The sequence below is a fragment of the Chelmon rostratus genome, chromosome 2 (genome assembly GCF_017976325.1).
Source record: "Chelmon rostratus isolate fCheRos1 chromosome 2, fCheRos1.pri, whole genome shotgun sequence".
Lineage (NCBI taxonomy): Eukaryota > Metazoa > Chordata > Actinopteri > Chaetodontiformes > Chaetodontidae > Chelmon > Chelmon rostratus.
The window spans coordinates 7,378,092-7,392,061 of NC_055659.1; the positions used below are offsets into that span (position 1 = coordinate 7,378,092).

Consider the following 13,970-nt stretch of genomic DNA (forward strand, 5'->3'; position numbering starts at 1 on the left):
ACACAGACTACTGTATAAAGGATAATGCTGGCTTTACTCCTCACTGTTTTCCCTCTGAACCTGTGCGGGGTCACCTGAGGCCTCTGCCGTCACACGCTGGCCGACAGGTGCAGGTTAACCCTGAAACATATGAACAGATAACCATTCACACACCCAAAATGCATGTCTGAGGACTGTGGGCGGACGCAGGCACCCAGGAGAGAGCCACTGTGTGTATTGTGTATGTATTAGAGCTGGGATTGGCAACATTGGCCTGAGGGCCCAGGACTCCAGGAGAATTATGTGGCTACACAGATAATACTTCTTTCATTCATTGTTAGTTTAGGTTTCTTCAGGCAAACTGTTGCTGATTAGAAATAGACAAAAATGGCACCATCCTTATTGTTTATTGGCTAGAATCACCTCATAAATTGCAACTTCAGACATTACTAATGAAATAATAGACAGGGAATTAGATTTTTCTGTTTCAGTTCGCCTTTTCCATCTGAAATTAAAGTTTGATGACGTTAGTACTGTTGAGATGCAGCGTGCCGCCCCGGGTCTGTTCGGTAGATTGATCCTTCATGCTCTGCGTAAAGAATTGACTCTAATGAGCTCATTAAAAACTTGCACATGTAGCAGGCCGGCCACGCCCTGACACTGCTGTGTGTGTGTGGGTGCACGCTTCGCGCCTCTCACAATCGGAGTGAATTGATTTTTTCGCAGCCTCCTGCTGTCCTTGAGAGTCTGGGCGATTAGATAGCCGTGCCGTTACTGGAAGGTGACAGGTTTGATTCCTGCAGCAGCCGATGAGTCAGTCTGTCTGTGCTGAAGTGTTTCTGATCTTGCATCTATAGCCATCCGTGTTATTTACAGCAGGTGAGTGATTTACAAGCTCCTTTCTCAGTCTTGTGATTCAACCTGCGCCTGCATCCTGAAGGCTTTTACAACGGTTGCTCTACACACCCTACACATCCTGCATCTGGCTGGTCTGAAAACCTCTTAGGAATTATACCCATATCTCACATTTGTTACCAATAATTACATCAGATCTGACTGGGCTCAAGGGCTGAATAAATAAACTGAACATTATCAGTATCTGCAGTAGAAGCAGAAACAGAACTCAACCCTTGCACGAGTATTCAGTAAATAGCATCTGATTATTCCACACCACAGGCTAATGAGAGCTCTGCAGGCAACTCACATGGGAGAAAATAACATTTGCATATAGATTTAATGGTTTGTTTTGGCCCAGTTAGATGCAGTTGGGTGTTTTTTTGTAAGAAAAGCCGGGAAATAACAGCACTTAGCATGGAATTTAGCAGCATACATTGATTTACAATATTTTGTTTAATAATTAGTACATTTATATATAAAAATGCAGGACTTTCTTCTAAATATTGTCCAGGTCTTTTAGACACTTCAGCCTGCAACACAAAGTTCAACTGTTTGCAAAGGTGTGTGAAACAGGACTTTCTCACAATGGGCTGGTGTGGCTTCATCGTCATCGCTAGAGTAACTGTTTAACCCGCCAGAGGTGTGATCAATTCTGCAAGACAGAGAAGCCAAGTGAGCCAGAGATCCATAAAAAATAGTCACATAGGTGATGAAGTCAAAGTAGGATTTATGAATTCCCTTTTACAACCCTGTAAAACCCCATCACTACTCATTAACCTGTGAGAAAAACTTTGTTCCCATTCGTAGCACCTGTGGTCACATGACCTCCGAGCTGCAGGGGAGGATTGTATAAAAGGAGGCTCGTGGACAGACGGAAAGCAGACACCGAGCTGAGCACCCGCTGAGCAAACCAACAGCAAGAGACAACCACAAGACAAACTGCTATCAACTGTCACCATGAAGGCCGCACTCGCCACCATTGCTGTCCTCGTCCTGGCTCTCAGCTGGACCTCCGAGGCCGTGCAGGTTGAAGTGAGTGCAGCGCTTCATTTTTCTTTATGGCTGATGCTTTCGTGCACACATTAGAAATAGCAGCGACTGTATTTATCTATAGCTCATGCAGGTTACACTGCAGCCACTGTACAAACCTGCTTTACGATCTGTGTTCTCCTACAGGAGAATGGACTGGCTTTCTCGCTGGAGGCCGTCAAGAGGCTCCAGGAGCTGACGGAGAGCGGCGGTGCGAGGGGCCAACAAAGCCCGCGACTCAGGGCGAGCACCGTGTCCCTCTGTGCCGACCCCATGCTCCCACAGGAGTTCCTGCCCCTCTGCAAGCAGAGAGGGGCGTCTGCATCCCTCGCCAGACTAGGTGAGACCGGCATATACCGAACAGCTTTGTGATGGGATTCTAAGGGGGCACGACAGGTAAATATTGAAGTGCAGGTGGTTCATCTTTGCCTTTCCTGTGTTTGTTTCAGCTGCGGTTCCCATGGACGTCTGTGAGATCTGCGCCTTCGCTGCCTGCACTGGCTGCTAAACCAACCCAGCAAGCCAGAAACATGATGCCCAGCTTAAGACTTGTGATTTTTTTCCTCCCCCTCAAAACTATTTCAGGGCATTTCTAAAGCGTTTGCCTGCAATGATGAGACGATGAGTTTATGGTTCCTGAATACCAAGTTTCTGACTCCGGTCCATTGGGCACTTTATACACTTCTAAGTCTCTGTTAGACAAAAAGGCCCCAAAAAGAAAAAAAATCTGACAAATTGAGGTATGTTGCAAACTGTTACTTTTTTGCATATTTTTACCACTTTATTTTTCTGCTGACGGCTCATTATCATACATTTTGTTTTTGAATTTTACATTGTTTGTTACATTTCTATCTTACCAAGCTTTGTCGTCATATTTAAAAGAGGAGTTTCTTTTTTCATTTTTCTATTTACATTGTTGAGAATAAAAAGCCTTCACTGACAGTTCATGTGTACATTGTTTTCTTTCCTGCAAAATAAAACACTATATATGCATATATTTACAGATTATTCCCAGATGTGGAAAAAGTCTTGCTTTCAGCTGCCGTATTTAATTTCTGGCCAATAGGGGGCAGACAACATTAAAAATCTCTTTTTTACAAACACTTGCACTTCATTTGGAGTTGTGCCAGTTGTCATCTGATGGATGTAGGTCAGGAGTTACTGACCGTTTAGTTTAGTCTCCTGAAACACTTATCCAGGTCTTAAGCTACAAGGTCCACAGCTTTCCTCAAGAGCTAGTGGCTAACTGGTTTGTTGCTGTACAGGTAGCATACAGGGGGCTTATAAGACCGAGAGCAGTAAATATCTACACATAAAGCCAAAACAATGCGCTAAAAGCAGGCAGAAAACTGCAAATATCTGCTCAGTTGCATTCAAAGTCTCGACAAAGTCACGATTATGAGCCACATTACACACATTGCATTGCAGTGTTTCATTTCATAGTATCGCTGAGGGCAATAAATATGGACATTTTCAGATTCTATGCACAGTTTTAAACTCTCAGTTTATATTTTTACTTGATTTTGTGTGTTTTTGCAGTAGAACTTTCTTCTAGGAAGCAGCAGCTTTCAGATTATTGCACAAGTATTTAAAAGTTCAGTTATGTTGCATTGTTGATTACTTCACCGTCCTTACCCCAGAAAGATTTTTTGAGCCCTTGTTTAGCAGCACTCACAGTCCTCCATCCCATCCACTTCCACCTGCAGCAAAGTTAAAACCACCCGCCCCTGCATGCTTTGTATTGGGGATCCCACTCCAAGTGCAGTCCTTTGTCTCCATTGTAGCTGCATATACAGAATATAAGCATGGTTTGTGTTGCGAATAATTTGTTTAATGCATCTTATCTGACACAGCTAAACTGCCTCATTATACAGATATACTATCAGTCCAGGGGAACAGTGCACCTACTCCAGCACCTATAATATACTCACAGCTTTGATGCCAGAAAGCTGATAATTAATGCAGTGATATGAACATGCAGTACATCAGCCAGTGTCTTCAGACCATGCTGTGCACTGTGTATGTGCAGAGGTGCTGACGAGGCAAATTCTAGAACTTTTTTTTGCTGTTGTTGCCTTATAGGGGAAATGAAATGTCTTGTTGTATAACAAAAGCAGCTTTCCTGAGCTGTACAGGATTGCTGAAGCCTCTTTCCTCCCATGAGGATTTCACAAACCAACACTCTACTGCCTCCACTCTGACGTTCCCAGACTCCATTTATCACTCAGCTCTCAGGTTCATCACAGGTGATAGTTGCAACACTCGCCACACACCCTTCCGATAAAGTCGGTTGGCCTTCCCTGTCTGAGCGACACAATAACCACTGGTACAATTTATCTCCAAAGCCCTTGCTGGTATATTAGCATGTAGCTCATCCTCGCTGCTTTGGCCCATATTTAAGCAGTTAGAGGCTGATTATCCTGGAGCCCCGAACCAGAACTGATCTTAGAAGAATGGTCTTTGCCGTTAGTGCAGCGGTGTCATTGAATTTTCTGCATTATCACTTAAAAATCAAAACACTTATACCTCCTTGGACTCATTACTGTACATATATCTTTCTTATTCACAGCTTTTAAGTTGTATCTCCAAGCATTAGTGCAGTTTTAGTGCAAATTATATTCTACACACATCCCAGTGCATATTGTCTTTTACCTAGTTTCATCAGAGAGAGAGAAAAAAATCTCTATTCCACACACATCTGTGGCTGGCATGTTAAATTGAGCTGTACTGACACATAATTCAGCATGCAGGGGGATTATTTCACTCTGTTGTCTGCCAGAAGCCACACTGGACCTTTCCACTAATGATTGAGAACTGGATTTATGCCCTGCACATCCTTTAATTGTCTACTTTGGGACGTGTACTGCTCCGAATAATGATCTCATTTCGCATTTGTCAATACTTCACCAGCTTGTGGAGCTCAGACTCAGACTATAGCTCATTGTCTGGCAGCCAGACGGCAGACATTTCTTCAACATGATTTTTCCCTGAAACAAGATCAGTTTAGTTTCTATGTGAATTTAAAGCTTCACTCGGTTTGTCTTCATACTGTGTGTCAAAATGTCTCCCTCTTGGACCTCCAGTTAAGAGTTATATAATACATATTGAGTGAAAATCAATCACATTTTCAGTCTTTATTGACTTTTCTATTTACTTTATAGTTTTGTATTAACATCTATTCTTTATGTGCATGTGTGTGTGCGTGTGTCTGTCTAATAGTGGATGAGTATCTGAAGGTCAGACATTTCACACATTTCTAGGTTCATATTCATATTTTGTTGGTGGCTACAAGCAAATGTTTGCATGCAACACCACCCTCAGTCTGCAAATCAATGTTATCTGCTGTTTCTTCTCCCAAAGTAACAAACAGAGTCTGTCTCAAAGTTATTCAAAAAAAGAGAAAGAAATGAGAAAGTTGAAGCCACGATTTTTCCTCTAAAGAGCAGAGTAAAAACGGCCAAAATAGGTCGATTTTGTGACTTTGATGTGACTTCTGAAACAGCGTCTCTGAGTCCACGCTGGCAGCCTACAATTCATTTTGGATGGAGGAGCTCCTGACTACCAATGAGGTCCACGTTCTGACCCTCATCAGACAAAGATGACCTAAGTCGCTTCTACTTTCCATTATTTTGAAACAAGGCAGTTAAAGCGTCTGTTTGATTGACGCGACGCTTAAATGTTTCACCGTTTCAAGTTCATGGGAAAGCAAAAACCTTTTGCATTGAGGTGCGTTTTTCCAACAGCCTCACTAAACAGCAAATAGCCACTAACATGTTGAAATCCTCATCATATATAAATATATATATATATTGCAGCCATTCAAGTAACTGACCCACATGGATCAGCTCTGTACGTATACATCCGCTTCCTTATCAGACAGCTCTGTGACGAATATCTGTGGGAGAGAGCCGCGGGATGAGATTTATTAGGCGGCACTGCAGCATCGAATGCGTTGGAATGAAACCCAAAGTCAATAATGAAATGCTGCGCTAGAGGTTATCAACATATTTAGTGAGTAGTGGTTATAAACTAAAAAAGAGGATCCAGTGCACTTCCAGTACACCAGCATTTGGTTATCTCTGAACAGCCAGTGCCCCCCCCCGACACACCTGTACCCTCCTCACCCTGCCGGTGGCCTTTGTTAATAAATCACTCGCTAATCTGTCCAGACACCTTATAAGCGGCGGAGCAGATACACAGCGACCACAGAAGAAGCACTCCTGTGAACTGAGAGGCGTGTTGCATCACCTGAAAATGAGAGTGCTCAGTGTTGTCCTTGTTCTGGTGCTGTGTGTGTGCAGAGGAGCTGCAGGCGTGCAGGTTAAGGTGAGTTGCTCTTGTTCCTGGAAATACTGTTGACCATTTTTATCTAATCAATAAGGCTGTTTCACTCTGTTTTTCTAAATGCATCTCAGATCATTGACACCAAGGGGGCGATCCAGATGTTGTGACGCCTGTTAAAGATTGACGTCATGCTCTCTATGTCCTCCAAGCCACAGTTAAAGCGGCTCTCTAGTCTCCTCTTCCATTTCACATTTAACAAAAGTTAATTTCCACCTTCGCACCTCATATTCTCCCCATGACAAGACCCCTACAGCCCACTCTCTCTCCCTCCTCAAAGCACCGGCATGTGGAAGAATTTAATTGTGTCAGATTTTTCTAGTCACACAAAGTTCTTGTTCCTTCCCCTCCAGGTTGGAGACAGGAGCTTCCCGCTGGAGGCAGCGAAGCAGCTGAAGGAGCTGATGGATTTAGACGACGACATTAGCCCTAACCTGTCGGAGACGAGCGTTGTGGCCGTTTGCGCCAACCCTCTCCTGCCGCAGATCTTTCGGCCTGTGTGTCAAGGGAAGGGAGCAGGCATCACTTTCTCCAGGCTTGGTATGATTGAGTGAAGCTCATAACAAATGTGGAAATTTGAAAGGTACGGCAGGTACGTCCTGTCTAAAAACAATGCAGAAAACTAGATAAAATAGATAAAACTGACTTAATTTGACAACACATTACAGATTTTTTTGTCAAAAGACCAACCCAACAATGACAACTCTCAATATTTACCAACAGCCCTCAGCTTGAAGGCCACTGGTTTCTTATGAAGACATAGATCTTTACAAACAGGTCACAAATATATGGATTAGGGCTGAATATTTTACTGACACAGCTGGGCACTGTAGTTTTCAGGAAAGGTTACTCAAACATAAGTTAGCTGTGTATTTGTTGGGGACTATTTTTAGCTGTGGATTAATACACATTTGGTGCAATACTGAGTATTTACAACACGAGTTCCTGAGTGTTTTTTAGTAGTGTTTGGAGAACAACAGAGCACAGAGGAATAAGATATTTCAGGCTAAGGCTACACCAACAATATTTGTGTCAATTCATTGTTTTTAACCAAACATTTCCTTTAACTGAGAGGCATCAAGTCTGCTAGCTTAGTTTAGCACTTAGCACTTTGACTGGAAACAGGGGGAAACAATTAGCCTGGCCCTATTTAAATAGTAATAGTAATAGTAATAAAATTCACCTGCCACCATCTCTAAATCTTGCTAACCTATGAGTTACATCTTGTTAGTTTAGTCTGTATGACAATCCCTACAGACGTGCGGGTCGGATTAGTGCTCTCAACTAACTCTCGGCAAGAAAGCAAGTAAGTTCTTTCCTGAATAACCAACCCGCTCTGCGACATACTGAACTCCCTGCTCAGTGAGCGTCAGAGTCAACATTTGGCTATTGGCAAATTCATACCAGAAACAACCACACACAGACTCTTATAAACGCTGCTGACTGACAGTTTCATTACTCGGTCACTCTTTCAGACCAGAGACTGAAGACACTGAAGACAGACGCTGGCTCACCCAAGCGTTCATGTTTACACATTGTGTTATGCACATCCTGCAACTGCTGCGCCATAAACTGGTTGTACAATGATAATGCCAGACGAGATGCCTGTGAAACACTGTGCAAATAGTCTTTGGGAACAATTAAAGCTGATTGGACACAGATGGCACCCCTATTACTGATTTGAGACAGATCTGGATGCCGATCCCATACAAACACATCTTTTAGGTCAGATGAATATTTATGTTTCTTTGTTTTTCTCCTTGCACCTGACAGTGTATATCATCACGCCTTCGGATCCTTGTGAAATATGCGCCAACCCCTCCTGTTACGGGTGTTTGAACTGAGGCTGCCGTCTGCTAGACGCTTCAACTGAGAGCCTATGGAGCCTAAGTATAAAGCATCCATGGACACCTGCAAAGCACATCCTGTCACCCAGCAACTCAACCCAACAGGTCTCAAGGTGGTCTTCAGTAGATGCCAGAACACCACTGAGTCATTCCACATTTGTATACATTTTGGTAGCTGGTGTTAATATGTAGCCTACATAGTCACTTGTCAGTAAAGTGTCAAAACAGACGTTCTGCGATGTTTGAAATATTACCTTGGTTTCATATTTAACTTTAAATCTAATTTTAATGTAATTATTGGCATCACTGAAAGCTGTTTCTGCTAGCATAAAGAATACAGTAGTGCTCACACACTCTGGGTCTTACTTTTATACAGACAAAAACGCATCTGCACACACACACGTGTGCACACATACACATACAAACAATGGTAGTATGCTGTTTCAAAGCCGCTGAATGGAAAAACAACAATTAAAGGCCATCATGTTGAGTCTCATTAAAGCAAATTGCAACACTAAAGTGAGCCAGAATAGAAGCTGTCATTGATTTCTCTTTTTAAATCAAAGATTGTCTATTTGAAAGATGAACCACTCTATTTAGAAAACAAATATTCACACACTGGGCTGCAAATCTGTTAACCCATCTGTGTGCACTTTGCTGCTGTGGTTGTAGAGATCTATCTTTAGCTTTTCATCCAAATACTGTGATTAGAAAATTAAAATTCGTTCATCTTGACGTAAACATTACTTTCGGTTTGCTTTAAAAGTCCAAATAAAGCAGCTCTAATCTGTGTTGCCAGTGATGATGGATTTTCTCAGGGACCTACCACATGGCTCTGATGTAGGAAATCACACTTGCACATGTGTACAGGCATCAAAAATTCCAATAACACTGAATCTGGCTGGACAGCCGGTTAGAGCAGCTAATTCATGTAACAGCAATCAGGAATGTGCGTGACTGACATCACTACGCATGGCGTCATTGACATGCTTTCCTACCTTTGTGCTTCACAGCCATTAAGGGAGCTTCTATTTACAGTCATTTCAAGCTGCTCTACTGCTTGCAGAGTGTTTGAGTTGCATCCGCTGATTTATAAACCTTACAATAATATAACTTAATGGTTCTAATGAAAGTGATCAGCGTTTAATCATTGATGGCTGATATGTGTTTCCCTCCATGTTGTGCATTAAAACAATTAGAAATAAAGCTGACACTGTTTTGTCTGAGGTGTTGACAAACGGCTATCTTTGTATTCTGGTTTGGTTTGAGTAAAGGAAAAAAAAGTATAGCCTATTCATGAGTATACTTTTTTCATTGATCAAAGTTTTTTTTAAATGTTTAGACCAGGCATGTCCAAACTATTCCATAAAGGGCCGTGTGGCTGCAGGTTTTCGTTCCAACCAAGGAGGAGCACACCAGGCCAGCCAATCAACATCAAGGGATCACTGAGTTATCAGCTGAAGACTGAGCTCAGCTAATTAAGCTGGTGTGCTCCTCCTTGGTTGGAACGAAAACCTGCAGCCACACGGCCCTTTATGGAATAGTTTGGACATGCCTGGTTTAGACAATTAGGAAATGGAATAAACAGAAAACAGACAATTTTAAGACAGCAAACACCAAAACAAAAACACAAAGATTAAGTACAATAAACAACAAACCTGAACAGAAACAGAAAGAGAGGCTCGGGAAGACTCGCCTGCCCAACACGATTTAAACGAAGACGGAAGTAGGAGGGAGTGAGACCTCCTGCCTCGCGCAGATCCTCTGCTTCCGCCCTGCGCTTCCTCTGTAAAGCGCGTGACGACCTCTGGCGGTTGTTCAGTGGCGTAACAACAACGTGTCAAATTTAAGATAACGGACTTTTCCGACGAACATGACGCAGCGACAGATCCAACCGTTAAATAAACACATACATGTTTTTTTTAGGAGAAAAATTTACACCCACCTAACTTTCACATTGGTGAGTCGTGATTTCGCTTCCAGCTAGGGTAAAAACTTGAAATGAAACATGAATAAGACATGTTTGCTGGACGTGGCCAACGAGCCATGTCACGTGGCTCGTTGGTCTAGGGGTATGATTCTCGCTTAGGGTGCGAGAGGTCCCGGGTTCAAATCCCGGACGAGCCCTGTAAATGTTTTCTAAGTTTGCTTTCAATGTACGTATATGCAGCGCCGAAATGAACATAAGAAGAACGAGGTAAAAAACAAAGAGAAGTATACAGGATAAAAATAATTCACTCCACAACATAGGCCTCCCCGCTGATTTCCATTGAAGTAGCTTTATGTTTGCTAAAAATCATGCTGTATCTGTACATGTAAATGCTGTATGAACTTGTGCCAGCTCTTCATTTAAGCTATGCTGTTTACACTGAGTTAAATATTTAAACCCGAAAGCCAAGACATGCACCTTTTTATCAAATGAAAATCATAGATAGACAGATATACTTTATCTATCCCAAGCTGGGAAATTGATCAATATCATCATAGATATCGTGTGCATCATTTGCAGATTTGGTATCTTTTGAAAAGTCCTCATCTCCATTAGAAAATAAACTTTTGCTCAATGTTGGGCTGCACAAGATGTGTTTGTGCTGATTGACCCACTACCTTTTAAGATATGATTACGCTGATCATCACTATATAAAGTTAAGAGCAACTCCACCATCACTATCAAAAATATTAAAATCTCCCTTAAAGCCTTAACAAAACTAATGCAATAATGTTAGATGTATAACTATATGGGGGGTCATTCTTCATTCTTTATTCTTCACTTCTGATGTCTTGATACACCTTGCCTCTGAATATCCACCAGAGGGCACAATTTACTAAACTATTTTTCTTCATAGCACGTTGGTAGCAGATGGAAGTTTTTTTCATACAATGTCGGAAAAGGGTTCAGTTATGTTGGCACATGTTTTTCATTGCTTTTTACATGCACTGCTTTTTGCTGCCATGAGAAAAAAAAAAGGGTTAGAAAAAGCACATAATTGACAGTGGCACAGAGTCACCTCAGCAGCAGCACACTATATGGCAGGCTACTGTTCACCACATACAAACCATATATATGGGTAAATGATAAATCAGGCTACGATATCTAAATTATTGAAATAATCTGGGTTCATGTCACATTTCGTTTCTCACGGTTCCTCTGCCATGTCCTGGCTCCCGTTTATTGACTCTGAAAACTTTAAAACAACTTGAAAAGCACAAAATGTGCACAAGAGAACAGCTTGAAACTGCATGCTTTAAAACATGATCATCAGGCATGATGACCTTAGTTCCAAAGAGCCATGAGAAAGAGATTGCCACACATTATTTAAAGATGCTTCATCTCATCTTCTCAGGAAGAGGAGTGTTTGGCTTCTCACAGTTAAGGGAAACCATCCCTGTATCCTTCTTTTGGCTGTGCTGCTTATCCTGTTCAGGGTCGAGCACTGGAGCTTATCCCAGCGCACAGTTACAGAGGAGCATGTTGACAATCAGTGCCAGTGCCAAGACACGTATGTATAGGCGGGAAAAACACAATCCCATTCACACTCAAGATTTAGAGTTTCCACCTCATCTAACATTCACACTTTGGACCGCAAGACAGAAAGAAGTAGTCCACAAAGAAACACAGACTTTGTGTTCAACGGCGATAAGGCAAACCAAGTGGAGAAAGGCGTGATTTGACTTTGAAGACTTTTGGGTTTGCACGGCCCTGAACCTCTAAATCCCCACGTCCCTCAATGCCTTCATCGCCTTTGAAGGATTTTACATCAATTGATAGTTATAAGATATGTTTTTTTTAATGTATGCCTTCCCCAGGCTTGACTCATAAACTGATGCAACTCATTTGCGCAAAATCCAACATTACTAACCTAAAACACGATTTCAACACATTGCTGTTCACATCAGATGAGGCAAACTCTTGCCACTGCAAGCAAATCTTCATTCATTTCAACAGGAAGTACCTGTTTGCTAAACCCCAACCCCTTTAGTCACTGTTACTAGACCTGTTGAGTAAGCTTCCCATCCTCATATGGCACAGTTGACAGTTTATAGTGACAATGGCGGCCGATACGTCAGTCAAAATTCTTTGCTATTTTTGTAAGAATGAGTGCTTCATTTCAGACAGAGTCTCATCTATCCTATCCAGAAACTTTCCATTATTGATTATTTTGCTCTTTATGTTTTTAATTAGGTAATCGTTTGGTCTATAGCTTATTGTGACATATTCAATTGGCTTTTTCTGTCTGACCAACAGCCCAAATCCTACAGATACTCAGTTTAATCAAGACGATGGAACCCTCAAATGTTTGGCATTTTTGCTTTGAACATTACTTCATTGGTTAATCACTTATCAAAACAGCTGGCAATTATTTTTCTGTCTATGGATTAATCGATTAGTTGTTTCAGCTTTACTGGCAACTGTTGATCTCTCCGCCTGAAACGACAGCTGTGGCTTCCAGATTTTACCAGCTTGCCAGCCAGCTAAGCTAGCTCCATGAGCTGGTGGGAGACAGAGCCTCTGGCTGACTTTTCAATGTCAGCTGACTCATTTAAAGGCACGAATCCTGTGAAGAGGCTCCTGAATGCGCTTTTGGTGGCCACATACATGATATTGTGCTAAAGGACAAAGACTGAGGCTAAAGCTGCATATGCCGAGCCAGTCGATCATCCGTGTAATGGGAAAAACATGCTGGCTCGTGTCGCTAAATCATCCTTTGCTTTATATCTTCAACACGTAGTTTTAACAGTTGTTGACAAGGTTTTGGGGTTTTGAGAGGCAGCAAGACACATAATCATCTCAATGCACAACACATAGATGACCGATCAGCTGTAAAAACATGTGTGATGTATGCGGCTGAAGTGATTCTTCTGGGGATGTTTTCTTTGTTACGGAAACTGGATCCGTCTGGCTGTGCCCCTGTAACGTTTCTTAGTCCTGACTTGAATGCTACCTGAAGCGTCCACAGTCTGTGTGACTCAGCCTACAAGCCTCCAAGCATGTACTTTACCTGTAAATGACGTCCACAAATCAGTTTCTGGAATCAAAATACTTCTTAGAACGGTCTGTGTGTGGTAACAGTGCAATATAAAGCCAAACCAAGGCGGCATACAGGTGTAGTCAGGTGGTTACTGCTAATAGGCCAGGGTGTACAGGCTCTTTCATTGAAGTGTTGATTGAATAAAGTAGCCAAGATTGTATTTTTTTAGTGATCACTTTAAATTTATGTTGAACTGACACATTTTGGGATCTTCCAAAGGTTTTATTTTAACTTTTTTTTTTTCTGTATTTCTTGCAATCAGGTCTTCATCTTATCAGGAGTTTTGGGTTTTCAGGCGCAGAATGTCCTACAGACAGTTTCTAGGTCGCACCTTCAGAGCTATGTACTTCAAACAAATTCAAGGTACTTTAGTTGAGTATTTCCATTTTATGGACGCTTATTCTTCTGCTCCACTGCATCTCAGAGGCAAATATTGAACTTTTTACTGCACTACATTTGTCTGACAGCTTTAGTTAAAGTTTAGTTTAATTGTTCATTGTTCATACTTCATTGTTCAAAAGCACGTATCTCCAGATTTAGTGATTTCAAATAAACTGAAAGATCAACTGTTCCTTTATGGGTTGTGAAAATTAAAGAACCCTCTTGAATTAGCTGGAAAACGGATTGTCACAGAGCTGAAAGCAGGGCTGTCTGAGCACATGGAAAATTGACTGAGATAGGTGGTTCTCACGGGACAGCGATGCTGCAAGGACATGATGATCTTACAGAATACGATGCAACCTTAAACAACTACTGCAGAAAATGCAACATGCACATTAATGTAGTGGTAATATCAATCAATATTATCAAGATATAATAGTAAAACACTCATAGGGAGCATTGTACT

At 41.8% G+C, this 13,970-nt stretch overlaps 2 protein-coding genes and 1 non-coding gene across 3 annotated transcripts; all 3 read left to right on the forward strand.

Annotated features, from left to right (window-relative positions):
• Positions 1 to 1,833: 1,833 nt before the first annotated feature.
• LOC121623832 (guanylin-like) lies at positions 1,834 to 2,413 on the forward strand. The gene is made up of 3 exons (XM_041961310.1): positions 1,834 to 1,908; positions 2,053 to 2,245; positions 2,355 to 2,413. Exons 1-3 carry the CDS (start codon positions 1,834 to 1,836, stop codon positions 2,411 to 2,413), a joined length of 327 nt encoding a protein of 108 aa, XP_041817244.1.
• A 3,746-nt stretch (positions 2,414 to 6,159) lies between these two features.
• Positions 6,160 to 8,090, forward strand: LOC121624191 (guanylin-like). The gene is made up of 3 exons (XM_041961829.1): positions 6,160 to 6,231; positions 6,600 to 6,786; positions 8,020 to 8,090. Exons 1-3 carry the CDS (start codon positions 6,160 to 6,162, stop codon positions 8,088 to 8,090), a joined length of 330 nt encoding a protein of 109 aa, XP_041817763.1.
• A 2,058-nt stretch (positions 8,091 to 10,148) lies between these two features.
• trnap-agg lies at positions 10,149 to 10,220 on the forward strand. Its single transcript has one exon. It is a non-coding gene; the product is annotated as a tRNA-Pro (tRNA).
• The last annotated feature ends 3,750 nt before the right edge of the window (positions 10,221 to 13,970 follow it).

What these genes read in the sequence shown, in the direction of transcription:
- LOC121623832 (XM_041961310.1), top strand. Translation starts at nt 1,834, where the DNA reads ATGAAGGCCGCACTCGCCACCATTGCTGTCCTCGTCCTGGCTCTCAGC. An exon ending in CCGAGGCCGTGCAGGTTGAA is followed by an intron (nt 1,909 to 2,052) that starts GTGAGTGCAGCG and finishes GTTCTCCTACAG; the next exon opens with GAGAATGGACTGGCTTTCTC. An exon ending in TGCATCCCTCGCCAGACTAG is followed by an intron (nt 2,246 to 2,354) that starts GTGAGACCGGCA and finishes TGTTTGTTTCAG; the next exon opens with CTGCGGTTCCCATGGACGTC.
- LOC121624191 (XM_041961829.1), top strand. Translation starts at nt 6,160, where the DNA reads ATGAGAGTGCTCAGTGTTGTCCTTGTTCTGGTGCTGTGTGTGTGCAGA. An exon ending in CTGCAGGCGTGCAGGTTAAG is followed by an intron (nt 6,232 to 6,599) that starts GTGAGTTGCTCT and finishes CTTCCCCTCCAG; the next exon opens with GTTGGAGACAGGAGCTTCCC. An exon ending in CATCACTTTCTCCAGGCTTG is followed by an intron (nt 6,787 to 8,019) that starts GTATGATTGAGT and finishes TGCACCTGACAG; the next exon opens with TGTATATCATCACGCCTTCG.